Raw genomic sequence first — 18878 nt, forward strand, 5'->3', positions numbered from 1 at the left:
CAGCCCCCCCTGGGGGGCAGTTCCAGTGAGGCTTAAAAACAATTCTGTCTTTCGAGACTGAAGGTTGCCAACACACACACACACACTTCAGCTATCTTTTGAGGCGGGAGGATGGAGTTTATTGTTGTAGCATATATAGTTTTTATAATTTGTATACTTTTTAATGTTGGTGCCCCTTGGGGAGAAAGATGGTATATAAATAAATGGGATATAATGTCCAATAAATATGGTCCTTAAAACTAATCATTTTGTATGTAATTCTTGATTTGGTATCAAATGTGTTTCAAGCTGTTTGGGGAAGCTGGTGGGCTTTTCACATTTTCACAAGGAAGTTTGTGCTAATGTAGAATACGAAACTTGGAGTACAGAGTGCTGTTTGGATTTTGCCATCTTCTGATGTGCATGTTTGATGTTACTAAAAACACTGGGATTGTGTTTGCTATCTGTGTTGGAAGGCTGTTGAAAGCTTAGATAATTTTCCCTTTTTTGAAATGCTTTCTTGATTTATTACTTTTTGCTAGCTTGAGTCACACAGCCATGATTTTGGTGTTCTTTTGAGGTTGGGGGAAAGTGGAAGAAATTGACTTAATCCTTAGAAATATTTTCATACGCTGCTGTTTTATTTGGCTCCACCTTCTTGAAAGCAAGTTAAATATTGGAATCAAAGATTTGACTGATATTTGACTTAAGCAGAGGTGTGGGCTTTTTGTTTTAAAATTATGGAGACTCTGACAGGCCTAATACTAAATACTGTTAATAATAATAATAACAATAATAATAACAATAACAATAATAATAATAATAATGGAATGTAGCTTTACTTGTAAAGCATAGTATGGTTTACTTGTAAAACTGGGCTGCCCAAACCCCGGCCCTGGGGCCACTTGCGGCCCTCAAAGACTCCCAATCTGGCCCACTGGGAGTCCCCAGTCTCCAATGAGCTCTGGCCCTCCGGAGACTTGCTGGAGCCTGCACTGGCCAACTCAATTGCTCTCAGCATGAGGACAATTGTTTGACCTCTTGTGTGAGCTGTGGGACGAGGGCTCCCTCCACTGCTTGCTGTGAAGTCTGTGATGCAGCAGTGGCAGCAAAGGAAAGGCCAGCCTTGCTTTGTGCAAGACCTTTTATAGGCCTTGAAATATTGCAAGATGTTCATTCATTCATATAATAATATATATTATTCCATCTCTAATATATTCATTTATGTAAATTTAATCAAATTTGAAATGTAAATTAACTCTTTTTCCCCAGCCCCCAACACAGTGTCAGAGAGATGATGTGGCCGTCCTGCCAAAAAGTTTGGACACCCGTGTTGAAAGCATAATGCAGTGGTTCTCACACATTTAGCACCAGGACCCACTGTTTAGAATGAGAATCTGTCAGAACCCACCAGAAGTGATGTCAAGGTCACCGGAAGTGAGCAGGAAAATTTTTAACAATCCTAGGCTGCAATCCTACCCACACTTACCCAGGAGTAAGTCCCATTGACTGTCATTGTTAAAAGAATATACATAGTAACTTGTTAAAAGTACAGGTCTGTAATATTTCCCCAGATGCAGTCACATACCATGGTAGCAGCAAGTCTAATATATTAAAAATAAAATATTGAAACAAATGGGGACCCACCTGAAATTGGCTCATGACCCACCTAGTGGGTCCCTACCCACAGTTTGAGAAACACTGCTCTATGAAATCTTTGTTCTAAGGAGCAGTGTGATTAACAAAAGGATGGCAAAAAGTTTGATTACAGTTAGGATGCCCAGTGCAAAGACCAAAGTAAGGAAACCACAAAAAGTCACAGTCGAATTGTTTAGGGCATGTTTTGGGAGAAAGGTGACTTTTGTGACTGGATATTGGGTAGTGCCTTTTTCAACTTGGACAAAGTTGGGAAGTTTATTACTATCAGCCAGCTTTGAATTGGGAGGTATTGGGGCAGAGGAATAAATCCAGACTCCTAGATGTCTACATAAAATGTCTAGAAAACAGGCACCTGAGACTTCCCCCAGCCTTAATGTTAAAAAGGATCCAGTCAGTCCAGTTTATGCAGTATCAATACTGACCTATTTCCGTAGAGAAAATGTATAGTGGTTTACAGTCTTGTGAAGAATGTGCTCAGACAGCCTACCCAGCAATTGAGGTGCCATGGGATAAAGCTGAAACATTTGAGGTGAATTAATCCTCAGTTCTTATTGGGCCCTGCTTGCCTGTCAGAATTGTTAATGATTATTTAGTATTTGCAGAGCAGTCTCTATGGTAAAAGGCAAAGAGAAATGTGTGTGGGTGTCTCATTCTCCCTCAACCCGATTGGTTTACACACTCTCTCTCTCTGTATTTAAACACACTCCCTATGCAGTTAGTTTCAGTGCTGCAAATTCTCCTTTAGAGTTTTTTCACATTCAGCAGAAAAATCTGATTGTTGGCTGCAGATTGGAATAATGAAATGAGTATTAGCATACTGCAAGTGTCTGTGTATGTGGGCAATCTTCAGCATGAAGGGACTGCTTTTATACTCACTGACCCCCGCCCATCCCAATATTGTCCTGTGCGCAGATTGCATGGCTCCTGAATTGAAACCATATCAGCCGCCTGTCATTTGGAGCAGCCTCTACCTTGTTACCCATATTAAACAAATAGAAGTATCAAACATGAATGGACAGTTCCTCTTTTGTTGGTAACAAATGTTTATTTCCTTTTTGCCCCCTCTACTCCTTATTGGAATAGCAGGGAAATATCTGATAATTTGATATCATTTGATTTATTTTACTATGAAAACTGCTTTGTGAACTACTGTTGAAAATTTGCATATAAAAATAAAAAATAATAAAATCTGATAAATGTGGGTGGCAGTAGGGCCCACATATTACAGGGATCTTTAAGGGCTGCAGCATGCATCATTGTGCATGTTTGGTTGCAGTTGAACTGGAACTAGGTTGTGAGACTAGTTTGTGCGGGTTATGGATGTGATGTTACCTGCCCCATAATGGCATCCTTGAGTTTAGTACAGCTATCCCTCCGTATCTGTGGTATATAGGTTCCTGTTGCTACCATGGATACCTGAAACCACAGATAGCAGCAAACCCTACTCAAATACTCCCATGATGTGCTCATGAACTTCCTCACTTTTTCTAACCACTTTGCAAAAGGAATTTTTTTCCTTTTACTTTGGAACAGGAAGCAGACAGCATGAACTTTGACTCATAGCTGCTAGAGGAACGCTGCAGGAGGGAATAAAACTAACAGGAAGTCCATTTCCTGTCAGTATTCTCACAATTGCCTCCTGTAGCTTTTCTCTAGCAGCTTTGAGTCTAGCTATGAGTCTAAGTTCTCATTGAGTGCTTCCTGTTCCAAAACAAAAGGAAGAAAAATCTTCTGTTTTGAAAACAGTTTGCAAACAAAAAGAGATTAACCATGAGCATGATGGGGGAATTTGAGATCCATGGATAAGTGAAACCGTGGATATAGCCCCCAGGGGATATAGGACTTTCCCCTGGGGGCTGGGGATAAAGAATAGGCCCTCAGTTTGGCTGTACTTGTCGTAAGAGGCGACTAAACAGCCACCGGGTAGATGGGACTCGTCAGCCTGGGAAGGCAGCTCATCTGAGAGAAGGAAAACTCTGACCCCAAACCTCCACTGCCTTGTGGCTACATCCAGTTACGGAAAAGGCTTCAGGAGTCAACCTCGAGGCAAAATCCGGAGCCGGAGTCCCTGAGGCAGTTCATGGCTGAACACAGTCACGTTCTGGCAACTCCTGCGACGCCGCTGGAACCAACCGTATTGGCCTCTGCCTTTCCATTGGACCATTTCAGCGACGTGGAGAGGGGGGATTTGCTGCATGGGAAACAGCCTATCCTCCATACCTACTTTACCCAGGCTTCGCGCACTGGAGAGGACACTCTGTTCCAGAACCACCATTCAGAGCGTGACACCATAGTCTTCCGAGACTGAAGGATGCCAACAGCAGGATATAGGACCTGTGGATATGGTGGGAAGCCTTACTTTGGGACCTGCAGATAATGGGAGTATACCTGTTTTTCATCTTTTTTTGTATAGGAGTTATTTATAGCTGCTTGCTTATAGGATTAAAGTAAAATGGTATGCCTGAAAATGTAACTGCAGTAGGAGTCTCTGGCATAGGAGGTAGGTCCCTTGTTCTTCAGTTGTGTCCCAAATTTTTATCTGTTAACTTCATAGTATTCTTGGTGACAGTTACTTTATAGTTGTGCATTAGTTTCTTGGGCATACCAGAGTGTGACAGACAAACCCAGCCAGGAACATGCTTTTATTTATGACCTATTAAAATTGGTGAGGTTTGAGCAGTGTATTTAGTATATGCATGATTTTTTTTCTCTAGAAGATGAAGGTTCTCCAACCATGCTACAATGTTAACCTTATTCAGGCAGTCAGTATTTCCACCCCAAGGAAACTGGGTTGGATGACAGGATCTGGCAGTCCTTTGACAGCTTGGCTGTTTACCAGTCACTTTAGATGCTCAACTTGTTTCCTGTTATGTTGGAACTAACATATTCTCCTTTAGGCATTGGTTGTGGTGGACTATCAGGAATTTTCCTTAAGGGTTTCCTCAAACTGTCATCAACTCTCCAAGTTTAAAAAAAAAAAGATTTAAACCCTCGCAGTTGTAACTAAGGGCACAAGCACGTTGACTGGCAAGTTGCGACTCCCTAAGTCCAAGCTCGTGAGGAAGCAAGTAATTTCTCATACTCTGTGCAACTGTCTTCTAGCCACACAAAGAAATGGACAAAATTTGATTTGGAGGAATGGAAGAAACAGAGTTGAGGAGAAAATAAATCTTCACTTATTTCCTACTGTATTTAGGGTTTTCAACTTGCCCTTTTCCTCTGCCTACTTCTTATGGTAAAGGAATCTTGTTTCTTGGAGCAGCTGCTTGCCTGGCTTTGATTGGAAATTAGAGCAGAAACATGATCTTTTTAGGGAAATGGAAGCCTAAGATTCTTGGGTGTATATACTTCTTTAAATGCCATTTGTGATGACTTAGTTCTAGCTTGTTAAACATCTTAACAGTATGTGCAAGTAAGGGGGATCAGAAGAAGTAGTGTAGGAGATGTGCACAGAGTTATGTATAAAGAAGCTACAACTTAACTGAATTGGGGCTTCCGAACATTGGTGTAAATGGGGCAGAGGTGAGGCAGTTGCTGAGGATGACTTGACAGTGACATGATAAACTGCCTAGCTTGACCATCAGGGTAGGAAGGAGTGACAGGTGTTGTGGGGTTGAGCCTGTGGTTCATGTTTCTCTCCTTTCCCACTCCTAATCGGAGTTGTGCTTGGGATCATTAGAAAAGGTATTGAGAACAAAACGGCTAATATTATAATGCCATTGTACAAATCGATGGTAAGGCCACACCTGGAGTAGTGTGTCCAGTTCTGGTTGCCACATCTCGAAACGGATATTGTGGAAATGGAAAAGGTGCAAAAGAGAGCGACTAAGATGATTACTGGGCTGGGGCATCTTCCTTATGAGGAAAGGCTGCGGCGTTTGGGCCTCTTCAGCCTAGAACAGAGGCGCCTGAGGGGGGACATGATTGAGACATACAAAATTATGCAGGGGATGGACAGAGTGGATAGAGATGCTCTTTACACTGTCACATAACACCAGAACCAGGGGACATCCGCTAAAATTGAGTGTTGGGAGAGTTAGAACAGACAAAAGAAAATATTTCTTTACTCAGCGTGTGGTTGGTCTGTGGAACTCCTTGCCACAAGATGTGGTGATGGTGTCTGACCTGGACGCTTTTAAGAGGGGATTGGACAAGTTTCTGGAGGAAAAATCCATTACAGGTTACAAGCCATGATGTGCATGTGCAACCTCCTGATTTTAGAAATGGGCTGTCAGAATGCCAGATGCAAGGGAGGGCACCAGAATGAGGTCCCTTGTTATCTGGTGTGCTCCCTGGGGCATTTGGTGGGCTGCTGTGAGATAAAGGAAGCTGGACTAGATGGGCCTATGGCCTGATCCAGTGGGGCTGTTCTTATGTTCTTATGTACCAATCATAGATTGGTTGTTGCTATATCCCTTTACCACTTAAGGAGTTATGGGGAGTCTACCCTTCTTAGTGTAAACTGCTTCCTCAGTAATCTGTGCTGAGTGGATATTCTTGCCTTCCAGAATGGGTGTGAAGTTGTTTGTTGCCTCATTTACTTCTGATGTTAGTCCTCTGTGTCCCCTGAAGACTTGCTCTGCACTATTTGCATTATTTGAGGAGTTTTGCCAAGATGAGCTTGAGATCTGGGAGTAGCTATGTGTCCTGCTCCAAGGCCTTGCAGTGTACTCAGTGTGGACCAGGTTGGTGCTCTTGCACAGATTGGTTGCTTCTTGCTCATGGCTTTGATTTTGTTGTTTGGCAGATCCCATACTGAAGCAGGAATAGCCACTCTGACACAGAGAATTAAAATAGTTGTATATGTTTCATTTTTTTTCTTTGAACCAGTCTTGATGACAAAAAAGACTTGTTCCATGCTGAATTTTTGTGTGGTTCAATTGTCTGTGTGGAAAGATGGGCTGCCAGGGATTGCATGAACACTAGGACCGTCTTTGTGGTCTTCAAGGTTGACCTATTCATGATGCCAGGGCCAGTCCAACCATGAGGCTGACTGAAGTGGCCATTTTAAGAGGAAAGTGGTGAACTGATGGTGGGTGTCCCATACCCATGTCTGCCCACTGACCCACTTCAAATTGGTTCTCCAGTTTAGTGAGTAGGAAGGGTATCAGGGCAGCAGTAACCTACTTTTTTACTCAGCACTGCCTGAGGAAAGAAGGGGGGGGGAAGCTGTCTCTGCCATCTTGTCATTCTAACTGCTTAGGAAAGCAGCTTGGGGAGAAGTGGGAGAGTGAGGTGTGAGGTAAGGAACCCCCTTACCTTCAGCTCTGCTGCTGCTTCCTTCATCTTACACTTGCCCTGCCCTGTTTGAAATAAACAGAATGGGTGATATGCTCCTGGGAGCAGCAGTGATGGGGTGTGTGAGCACCAATGCACATTCAAGATGTTTTATTTTTGTGAAAGAGAAGGTACTGTCAGGGCAGCAAATCTGCCCCAAATCAGATGGCAGATCCACTTGGACTAATTCTGCATGTGGCGGAAATGAAATACTTACCTCAGACAGGGAATGGTGTGGGGTGGTGGGTGGATCCTGTTTCCTGTCCCTGTTTTCTCCTTCTCTCAGTTCCTAGATTTGAAAAGGAATAGAACAGAGTGGAAGAGCAACAGTGAAGGAGAATGATGAGCTGGAGATCTCTAACACTCTAGCTCACCACTTTCATCTCCTTTACACTCTCTTTTCTGCTCCACTTTTATTTTTGAATCTAGAAGTGGGAGAAGGCGCAGTACCTGATGTGCTGTCAGGTTGTGGGATAGCACTAGGTGTACTGCCCGAGGCATCAGGAGATGTTGAGTCAGCCCTTGCAGTTTCATGGCTCTTTGTTCCTGTTTGTAGTCCTGATATGCTTCTACTTCTGTGCCATTTTAGAAAGTTCTCTTTTGCTGTGTGACTTTAACCCATCAGCCTTCTGATAACATGGTGCAGTATAACCAACACGATTTGACTATTCATTGACATTGCTGAGGACAAGTGAAGCCTCCTTCCATTGCTTGCTTTGTTTAAGGGATTGAATATGTTCCTGTTGAGACCAACTGGGCAGTGTTCTTTGTCTTGCTGGGTCAGATTGGTGTCTTTATTGCCCACCTGTGCTGTTTGGCAAGACTTGTCCTAGAATGTGGATTGGCAAATACCCCTCAATGCATATGTACAATATACATTCAGCTACCATGTAAATGGGGGAAAGGAAGGGTAGAAATGTATTAAATTAAAATTCTGCTTGGCTTGGATCTAAATGCTCATATTCATCCTGCCCCTGTTTTTTCAATGATTGGGGTTGGAAGGGAGCAATCGTCTCAGCTGCCCAGATGGCAAGGACCTTTCCATTTCTTCTTGCTAATAACTACCCTGTGCAAACAATGTTGCAAGGAGTTGTCAAGGGGGGGCACGTTGCAGGGAGGTAAAACATATGTTTAGCAATTATTGGTAGTGCTGACACATCATAATTAGAAAAGTTTTAACAACTGCCGACTAGTGCATTGTTAGATGCTTTTTTGTATGTTGTCCTGTCAACCAAGTTGGATGCTAGTAAGTGCTATAATTTCTCTCTCTGTGTCTGTGTGTGAGAGAGTGCTTGAGTGTCAGGATGGCTTTCGCATTTCATCTTCTTCATTTAGGGAGCAGAGAGAATACTTTTATAGTGGAGCATGTCAAAACCTCTTCATTCATTCAACTGGAAAAGCAGTGACTGTTTTTCTGGAAGAATTCATTTCTTGTATATGAGTGTACATACATATACTTATCAGTGGGAAAATTCATGAAAACATTTCCAAAATATTTGCCATACATTTGACTCTTCCCCCACCACCTTGCAAATAATTCTGTATTTAAATTGTAAGGCACTTCGGAAGAGCAGTTTCAACTTTCTCATTAGGTCTGTTCTGAGCCTTGAAGTTGAAGTAATCTTGCCTTTTATTTTGCAAGATGGGTCCTTTGAGAGTCTGTCTTGATTCCTTTAATAGTAGAGGGGTCTGTGCTCCCTTTGTGTACTGTAGCTCCCATTATTATGGAAAACCATGTGCTCATCAGGGGCTGAATAGACCCCCACAGAAAGCATCAAGTTTTGCTTGTGTTCTCCAGATAATTATAGACCTGCAGAGGTTTCCTGAAATGTGCGTTCCTACGAACGCCTAGCTTAGGAAAACAAGAGTTTTTAAAAAGAGTTTATTTAGGGCTCACTGCACTCTTTCTCATAAAGGACATCTTTCTCTTGAAGACTAGACAGTGCTTTTACAGTGTGTTGTATTCAGAGTTGGCTGATGGAAGGATGATTTGGCAGTCATGATTTCAATATGACACATAATCATTTGCAGAGCATCGCTATTGTGTTCATGTTCATAGTGGCCCAGCTTGGTAGACTTCATTTGCCACCAGGAAGTGGCTTTCCCAGACTTTCCCAGCAGGTCTGTAGTACAGTTAAAATTTTAACACTGAATGTTCAAGGTTTCCTCTTTAAGGAAGTGGCAAGAGTGCTTGACTTGTACCCAGGTTCAAATCTCTGTTAAACCATAAAGCTAATTGGGTAGTCTTTGGTCCAGTCAATGTATTACTGTTTCAGCTATATTAGAGTTTTTATGATAAAAAGAAGGACTGGGATAAAGTCTTATACACTACCCTGAGATCCTGGAGGAAGTATCAGGTAGTAAAACTGGATTACCAGGAAGTCATATGGGATCTATTAGGAATTTCTGGTAAGTATTTAGGATTTGGGCCTTAATATATTTAAATCACCCTGTCTATCCATCAGTCTATCCATCAGTGGTTGGAGATTACTTTCTGTGGGGCTACTTGGATGTTGGTTCTCTTTTTATCTCTCCATGCAGTGAAATCAAGAGCAGTCTAAAATAAAGAACAATCTGTATGCTTGTATGCTTCTTTTATATATGTTGATGTACCTGAATCAGAAAATTTTATTTGAAGGTATGATGTCCCTTGTTTAAAGGTCCACAAATCCTTTGCAACTGATTTTGAAGAAAACAGGTGTGTCTGTGTTAGAAGCACTCTTGGTAAAATGTGGATAACTATCTTGAAAAATAAGTTATGTAGTTATTGTTGAGGAAGATTAATGGTTAGGACTGGAGGAACCTCTCCTGGGAGACTCCTTGCTTTTGTGCAAATGCTTTGATCATTGAAATTTCGAGCCTGCATTATGATAGTCTGCTTTCACAGAACACTATCCCCATCAGCTTATTTGCCAAAGAACTCTAATGTATTGCAGTAGATTATAGGCAGATTCTAGGGCGGTGGTGTGCAGAAGGTGTCTTGGTAAATCACTGGATGATTTGTGGTAGATTGGCAAGTGCCACTGACTTCAAGCTGTTTGAAAATAGTAATAACAAAGAGGCTTTTTCTACATGTAAATTAGAATCTCTGATTTTGTAGTAACTAGAATGTAGATTAGTACTACTTTAATAATTCAGATACATTGCAAAAGAAGAGGTAGTTGTGGATAACTGTCTTTTAGGTAAGGTTGTCTGCCATTGCTGATCTTCTGATTGAGGAACCCTCAGGTTCCCTGAATTATATTCTAGAAAACCACTTCCCTTTAGGCATAGACTGTGTGAAACAGTGTGGTGTCTACTCTCATTTAATGTTGCATGCAGTAATTTTTTGTACTTCCTATCTACAAGTCATTTTCAATAGTATCCTCAACCTTTTTTACTAGTATAAAAACCTGATTGGCTCATATATGTCCTAATATTGATTTTTAATTAAGTCAGATGAGTTTGATGCTCCTCTGCCTAAATGGTACTTGTACTGCTATGTGTTCAGGGCCCTCTATATTTTCCGGTTCTGTGGTGTGGGGAGGGTGTAAAATGCATTAACCCATGACCTTTCCCAAATTATTGATCTATGTTTTTCTCTTTAATGTATGCATTTAGAGACACTTCTAATGCTATAGTTTATGGCTTGGGTTTTGAAAATGCAAGTAGGGAAGGAGTCTCAAAGTGCCTGAACACGTATTGGAATGGTCAAAAGCACGTACGTCCTGCAAAGGTTTGGGGGTGCTTGTCTGCTGTTTATATGCCGTATATACCTATGCAGTGCTTTGCAGACATACACAAGCCCTCTTCATACATTATCCCCATTGCTGTTTAAAACAAACAAGCATTCTGGCAAGCCATTTATGGCATGCTGTCTAGTCATGTTACCTGAATGTCTCCCTATTCAACTCTTGTCAGAAGAAGGTAGTGGGGGACATCATCCTGCCTTGAACACTGCTTTCTCCAGACAGGTGCAGAATACATGGATGCCTGGGGTATGTGGCTGGGGTTTGACCTGCTGACTTGCTCCCATTTCCCTGTGCCAAATGTTGGCTAGCTGACATACTCCTGCATTCCCCTTCATGCATTGACTGTGTGTAGGAGAAAGGTAATATAGGAAGCGAACTAGATCTTTATTGTATGTGGTCACTTCTGTGCATACAGTCCAACCTTGGCATCTGTGGGGGTTTTGTTCTCAGAACCCCCACAGATGCAGAAACCCACAGATAAGCAAATCTGTGGGTTGAGGGCTTACCTGATGTCCAGATGCACAGGCCTCAGCCTCCAGACACAACCATTTGTTCAGAGATCAGGTTCTGAACCCGCAGGTTCAGAACCTCTAGTGAGTCAAATCCATGGGTGGCAAATCCACAGATAAAAAGGACCAACCTGAATATTAAAAATGTGACTAGGGACTATCATGTCAGGAGCAGCCCTCTGAGTAAGTGTAGATGATTTCAAATATACCTTTGCAAATGAAAGTGCTAGAAACTAGTCTTTAAAGGTGGTGTTCTTTAAATGATGAATTCTGTGCTGCTGCAGAATTGGGGCCAGTGACCAACCTTGGTTGACTTGGTTGAATGTTTGCTGACCCTTTAGGCTCGATGTGGTATTTTCAAACTTGAATATCAATAAAACCTTTGAATGTGTGTGTTTGAATGTTAGATGTTGATATGATGATCAGTACTTTCTGGATGACTTGTATGAATTTGCCCCTGACAGGGTTTGTTCTTGGATATTAGCAATACTTGTCTGTGTTTTCAAATTCTAACCACTGTGAAAATGTCTTGGTGGACCTGAAAGTTTGACCATGTTGGCTAGAAAAATCCAGAGCTTTAACATTTTTCAGATGAGGTGCAAGCTATTCTTCCTTTTCAGCAAGGATTTGGAAACTAAGATTAAGCAAATACTATCTTGATTAACCTTATTCAGGCTTGAGGCAATGAAATGGGAATGCTCCTCAGTTTAAAAAAAATTCTGACAGACTTGTTAGTTGTGTTTTTGTGGCCAGACACCCATCTTCAAGAGCTGCTGTTTAGTGAAGTTTCATAATATATACCAGTCATGTCCAACTTCGAACAGGTCGTGATCTACTTTTTCCGGCCAAAAGTGCCGGTGATCTACCACCATGAAAATTAAGTTTCAAATTAAATTTTAACCCAATAAAGTTGGAGGATTCTCCCCCCCCCATTTTTAATGAACCTTCTGTCATTTACTTGGATGTGATCAGCTGTTAAGCAAATTAAGCAAAAACAAAACAGAGACAAAGATCCAGTAAGAACTGTGAGGGGAAATGGAAAGTACATTTTTTCTTAAAGTTTTATTGAATAATAACTTTTATTGAGTAATTTGTGTTAAATTTAGGTTGAGTATTGATCTAGACTGATCTTGCACAATCTTTAATATTTCGCTCTTGCTCATTAGTGAGACGTCTGAGCCTGCATTTCATCCACCAGCTTTTTGAAGCTGGGTGAATATTGTGTGAGGGCCAGTCTCAGGGAATTCTGGAGATGTTCATCTGTCATGTTGGAACGTTGTGTACTCTTTGTCATTTTCAGATGGGAAAACGCAGATTCACACAAACAAGTTGAACCGAAACAGGAGTGTACAGCTTCACTGCATCTTCTCAAATTGGGAAATTTGTCTCTAGGCACTAGCTTCCAAAACGATTCTTGCTCAGCACGGCTCTTGAGGAAAAATGTCATTTTTAAGGGCTAATATTTTGTTTTCAAGAGAGTAATTTTTACTGATAGCAGCTGCAGTTTCTTTAATGTCCACATCTACTTTGATTGGGTATGACAAGTACTCCACAACTGTTCCAATTTTTTGGAAGTCACAGAATCTATTTTCACATTCCTGGATAACAGAACAGATTTCTGTCACATACTTCTCGTTCTGAAAAACAAAATTTGGATATTGTCCCAGATGGTCCTGCATATTAGGAAAATGATCAAAAGTGTTTGCAAGGTCAGTCATCATTGGCTCAAATTTGCTCTTGTAGGATGAAACTGTACTCATCTCGCCAATGCATTTGTTTTTACCTTGTAGTTCAAGACTCATATCACTTAGTTCGCCTATAAAGTCAGCAAGAAATGCCAGATCACATAACCACTCATCTTCCAACTCTACTTGGTCATCTCCCCTCTTCTTCTTCTTATTTCATTCAGCAAATCACGAAATCTTTGCAGAAATTTGTGCCTACTTAGCCACCTTACATCTGTGTGCAAAATGATTTCCGCTGCCCCTTCATCAAGAGTAAGATTGAAAAGCCATCTTTAAAGTGATCTTCCATGAACTGAATTTACAGTTTTGAAAGTGATGTCCATGACAGTCTTTGTATTGAGTCTCTTGCTTGCCAAAACTTGCTGGTGAATGATGCAGTGGTAAGAAAGGAAATCTGGGAAGTCGTCATGCTGTCTACATAGGGCTATGAAACTGTTAACCTTACCTGTCATTGCTCTTGCTCCACCAGTAGTGAAGGAAACAAGTCTATGCAATGGAAGATTACACTTTGTCACAAAAGAATGGAAAGAACTGAATATTTCCTGACCGGTAGTTCTCCCTTTTAAAGAAATCATTCCAAGTAGTTCTTCTTTAACACTGAAGTCTTCAAAAACCATCTGGATAAAGACTAGTAACTGGGCTATGTCTCTTATGTCTGTAGATTCATCCAGTTGGAGTGAGAAAGTAACACAATTTGAAACATTCTCCAACAATTGTTCAGTTGTGTCTCCACACATCTTTTCTATTTGCCACACGATGGTGTTTCTTGACAATTGTATATCTTGAATAGTAGCTATGATCTCTTTCTTATTTTTAAATCCTTCAAAAAGATTGTCAGCTGCTTCAAGAAAATAATCTTTTGCAAATTCCCCTTCAGTGAAAGGTTTGCATTTCTATGCGATCAGGTTGCTGACCTTGAAGGATGCTATGGTTGCATTGACGAAATGTGACCTTGGCTTCGCCATCAACTGTTGCTGAGTAGCCAATTTCGATTTAAGTTCTTTGAGCTTCAGTTTACGAATTTCACTTTTGGGTGGAAAATCAGCATCAAACTTATTGCTGTGCAGAGCCTTATGACGTTCTAGATTACCCTTTTTGGGCAAGGATACTGGGGCGTTACAAATTAGACAACAAAACTTGTCTTTCACCATGATGAAGTAGTCCATTTCCCATTCATCATGAAAGTGGTAGGTTTTGCTCTTCTTTGGAACACTCATCTTCATTATACTGGGGTGGCTGGATGTAAGAAGGCCAAAACTAAGTTAGTATAAACACTGGCTGAATCTGGTCCAAAACTGTCACTGTCCCAAAGTATTAAAGATCAACAGGAACTGAAGACCTCTGGATGATGTGCAATACAGGGTCTGGAGATGCCAAAACCACACATGCAGTTCTAAAAGTAAAAATAAGAATTCATCATACTGGCACCAATAATCAAATACCACCAAACAATCATCAAAACTCTAACACCTGTCCAGCAAACCAGATAAAATCAAATACCACCAAACAAGTTCAAATACCACTACACGCGATTTAATAAATTCTGCACACAGTGTAGAATCAATGCAAAGGCAAGGCAAAATAAAATTGCAGTGTAGAATCAATGCAAAGGCTAGGCAAAATAAAATTGCAGAGGCAAGCAAAAGTCACAGTGGTTTGAACCAATTCGAAGGCAAGGCATAGGCAAGTTAGAACAAAATTGGAAAAGCCTACCAAAATCACCAAATTCTTGACACTCTGTTGTGTCTACCCAAAAACATATAATGAAAGCAAACTATAAAGCCACCAACGACCAGCATGTGACACAACTAATACGGTGAGTGTATTCAGTTAAAGCCCAGGCGAATGGATATCACCCGGTATATAACACACTTCTAAGGGGTGTTGGGGCGGGGGCAGGAATGGGTGATTCTGAGAGGCAGGAGACCAGGTATGACACCGGACCTGTGGCGTCTCATCGCGGGGTGCAGGCGGCGGCCCCCTAGGGTACCCACAAACTGTTGGCACGAAAACAACAAGTGCCCCAATACACCCGCAGGCAAGATTCCCGCAGGCAGGGAAAAAAGACAGGTGAAGGATCAGCAGCGGCGCCAAGCCCTCAGCAGACGACCTGCCAGCACGAGCTCTTGCCTAGCGACGGGGCCAGCTGCTGGAGAGATGGAGCCAAGTGGGGCTGGTGATCTACCTCTGACCCCTCCGCGATCTACAGGTAGATTGCGATCTACCTGTTGGACTTGCCTGATATATACTATTAAATCCTGTTAACATGGAAATGTCTCATGCACACTGTAGCACAATGTGAAAACTTCAGCAAAAGATTTTTGCTTTAGGAGATAAATCACTTGAATTTTAAAAGAGTTTTCTTGAGAAATATGGGCTTTACTGCTTCTATTTTTTTACTTCTCTAAGGTATCTAGAAATGGTTTTTCTCTTAGTCAAATCACCATGTTCTTTCTATCCAAATGTAGACTTTGATTTTGTTCAAGATTCTACTCTTGAAACATTGAGGATAATCCTCTGCTGTGAATTTTTAAGGGGACAGTTATAAAGGTCACAGAGACTTCTGCTAATGTCATTGCTTGCTCTTGGCATACCTGGAGTTCGTGTGGGTGTATTGGAATGAAGTGGAGACAATAAAAACACATACACAACATAATGCACACATACTAGGTATTTTGATGACTATCTTGTGTTTTGTCCTGACTGAGGCAAATATTTAGTGATGCTTGTGCATCCTCTCCTTATTTTTATCTCACCTTTTCTCACAAGGACTTCAGCGTGATGCATATGGTCCGCACCCCATTTTATTTTCAAACAGTTCTGTAGGTAAGTTAAGAGGTAATGATTGGCCCAAGGTCATCCAGTGTGAGCAGGAGCTTGAACTTCAGTCTCACTATTTCTTGGTCAACCCCAGTATGTGACACAATATTGAGAACCAACTCATTATTAGTAGTATTATATTGGACATAAATATTGCACAGTCAATGATCAGCATTTAAGCCCTGATGATTTCTGTGAGAGAGTTGATCATCTTTGATAAAAAAAACATTTCTTAGGCTGGATTGTTCCCTACTGACAAAGTTTAAATGCTCTGTGGAACAAGGAACCTACCATTTTCACTTGAGTTAATGTTTCACGATAATATAGGAGGACAGCTGAACTAAAGACAAACCTGTGTTTGTATGCAGAAAGCTTTAGATTCAGTACCTGGCACCTGTGTTTAAAAGGATCTGGTGTCAGGAGTGAGGAATTTCTCTGTCTACACCGTTGAAGAGCTAGTGATAATTGCTGTAGACGGGTACTGGGCTAGATGGACTGTCATTCTGTTTTCATTATTTAAATGTACATGTGCAAAAACCATCATGTGAAGTGGCTCTTAAGCAGGCTCTGCTGTTCATTGTAGTTATTGGTAGCCACCTTCTTCCTTGCACTTCCACGGGAACTTATTATTAACATTGTGTGTTTTCCCCCTTTCATGCAGATGAGGAAGATGGTGTATGGGAGAATGGTCTTTCCTACGAATGTCGAACTCTACTTTTCAAAGCAATTCACAACCTAGTGGAAAGATGTCTAATGAACCGGAACTTTGTGCGCATTGGGAAATGGTTTGTGAAGCCTTACGAGAAAGATGAAAAACCTATTAATAAAAGGTAGGCAACTTTGTTCCCCCACCCTTCCTTTCCCTGTGCATTTTACTTGCAGCTTTAGGATATTGGTGGTTTGTTTTATACCAGGAGTGGATTCTGTTGAACTGTTTCTTCATGTAAGCTCAAATATTGTGTGGTGATGAAATTGTTTTTCATAGGTTTAACTTTTCTAGAAGAGAATTTCCTTTACAGTAAGGTCTTGTGCTTAAATACTTCCTTGTATTGGTTTGTTCTCTTATTAATGAAGCCAGCTTTAGGTATCCTTGTCTAGACTGCTGTTGCCTCAAAGCAGCAGTCTCCAAAGGTATAATGCCATAAAGAAGGGCTGCAAAGGATTGGAGTGGGTAGCCTCTTTAAAGGACTAAACTTTTTGCTTTGATACTCTTTAATATTCTTGGCAACTTGCAACAAGATGTATTATATCATTTAATATACAGCTTTAATTTTAGGCTGTAAAACTGTGTATGTGCACTTCTTTTGCTTCTTGTTTACCTGCCTATATTTCTATGCTGTAGTTTAAAATAAGCAATAAAAGCTCCTTTAGGATAGTGTCTTGTTCTTGACAAGTCAGGCCTTAAGAGCTCACTTTCAGAGAATTTTCTTTTTTGGCGTACATAGGAGTGTATTTTCACAATTGTGTTTGCTTTGTTTGCCTTTCAAAATGCTTGTTGTAGAAACCTGTGCAAGCATCTTGTTAAGGTCACTCCATATGTTTACATATAGGAGAGTGAGAATGTGCTATGTGTGCATACTTGGCTAAATGTGGTGTGTGTGCATACTTAGGAGGTCCTGATTCACATTGACTTCCTAATTGACATAAATACTACTTGGGAACTTCCAGCGATTGCAAAATCTTGTGGCACCTAAGACTGACAAATTTACGCCACAATCCTATGCATGTCTACTCAGAAGTAATTCCTGTTAGGTTCAGTGGGACCATCCTTCCAAGTAAGTATGTATAGGATTTTAGCCTTAGTGTAACATTTTGTGAGTACCTGAAACAAAGTTAGTGCTACAGTAAATTTGTTAGGAACAATGTCTAACAGTTGACTGTTAACTCACTGGGCATTTGTTAGAGGAAGCACCAGTGTTGCTTATCCCTTTACATAAGCAGGTGTTTATGCCACAGCAAGTCCTACCTGTATATGTATATGAGTTCTTTTTCAAATCAGTTGAGCACAAATTCTTATTTCATCTCTGAATTTTGTTCAATGGTGCCTGTCATTTTTGTTCAGATGCAAAGTTTCCTGTAGCCTTTGCTGATTTTAGATTGGCAAAGAAACAGTCCAAAATGGTGACGAGTGCCTTCATAAAGAATTTGAATGACCTGTTTTCATAGCACATTCCTTAGTACAGTTTTATTTGGCAGGATTGTTCTGGTTGAGCACACAACTCCAGTAATTGCTTTGTATCTGATTATTTCTGGAAGTGATGTTAACATGTATGTTTAGGGTTGTGTTTCATTAAGCCACTTTGAAATGTTGAGCTGATGAAATGGGACATAATGTGGAATAAATGGGGAACTGTACAGAGTTTTAACGAATCATGAGTTTGCGCTAGCATACTCTTGAAATATTTGGTCAAATAACCATTTTGCTCTTAAGCTTATAACGGAAACATGAACTATAAGGCAGTTCCTCCTCAGGGTATGTTCAAATACCCTGAGGTATTTCATTTTTTCTGATTGTTTCCCTATTTTCTGAGAATACAAGGAATTAACCTACCTCTACAGTCTTCTACACAGGTTTCTACATGGTTTTAGTCTCTCCAGATTTATAATGCCAAAGTATCAGCCTGGCTGGTGACAGCCAGCTATGCAGATCTCACCACGTTACTTTTGTCCAAACATTTATTCACCATACATATGCCCACAAATTTGTATAAGCATTTAAACAGAATACCTGGGGCTCAAGTAATTTAGCTTCTAGAATTTCACACCATTTTAAATAAATTTAAGCTGCCACAGCTCTCTCAGGAATCTCTGAAAAGCAGAGATTTCCAAGATTCTTAGCATCTGAGTAGCCAAGGGAAGTGCATACAGAATTTACCAGTTCCAGGCTAGTTGCTCCTAGACTAGTCATTCCGAGAGGTAAGTTCCCCTGAAATGGGCTGTTACAGAAAACAGTAAGCATGCAGTCCAGACTCCAATATTTGAGAAGAGGCTACAGTGTTGTCTTAATGTTCATTGTCATAAAGGCAGGCGGAACACCTTGTTATAGGTCTTCTGTGATAATCATATCTTCCTGTCACTGCACCTTTAAGCACCATTTCCACCCCAAATGCTAGAACTGCATGGGGTGTGCATGCATGCACATGTGCGTATGGTTTTCT

General features: G+C 40.9%; 1 protein-coding gene across 1 annotated transcript in view; it reads left to right on the top strand.

Annotated features, from left to right (window-relative positions):
- Positions 1 to 18878, top strand: part of MED13 (mediator complex subunit 13) — a 130328-nt gene that overhangs the window by 13474 nt on the left and 97976 nt on the right. Inside the window, exon 3 of the mRNA XM_066635020.1 lies at positions 16382 to 16550. Within this exon, the coding sequence (XP_066491117.1) occupies positions 16382 to 16550 (169 nt within the window). The remainder of the gene's footprint in view (positions 1 to 16381; positions 16551 to 18878) is intronic.

The sequence above is a fragment of the Tiliqua scincoides genome, chromosome 8 (genome assembly GCF_035046505.1).
Source record: "Tiliqua scincoides isolate rTilSci1 chromosome 8, rTilSci1.hap2, whole genome shotgun sequence".
Taxonomy (NCBI): Eukaryota; Metazoa; Chordata; class Lepidosauria; order Squamata; family Scincidae; genus Tiliqua; species Tiliqua scincoides.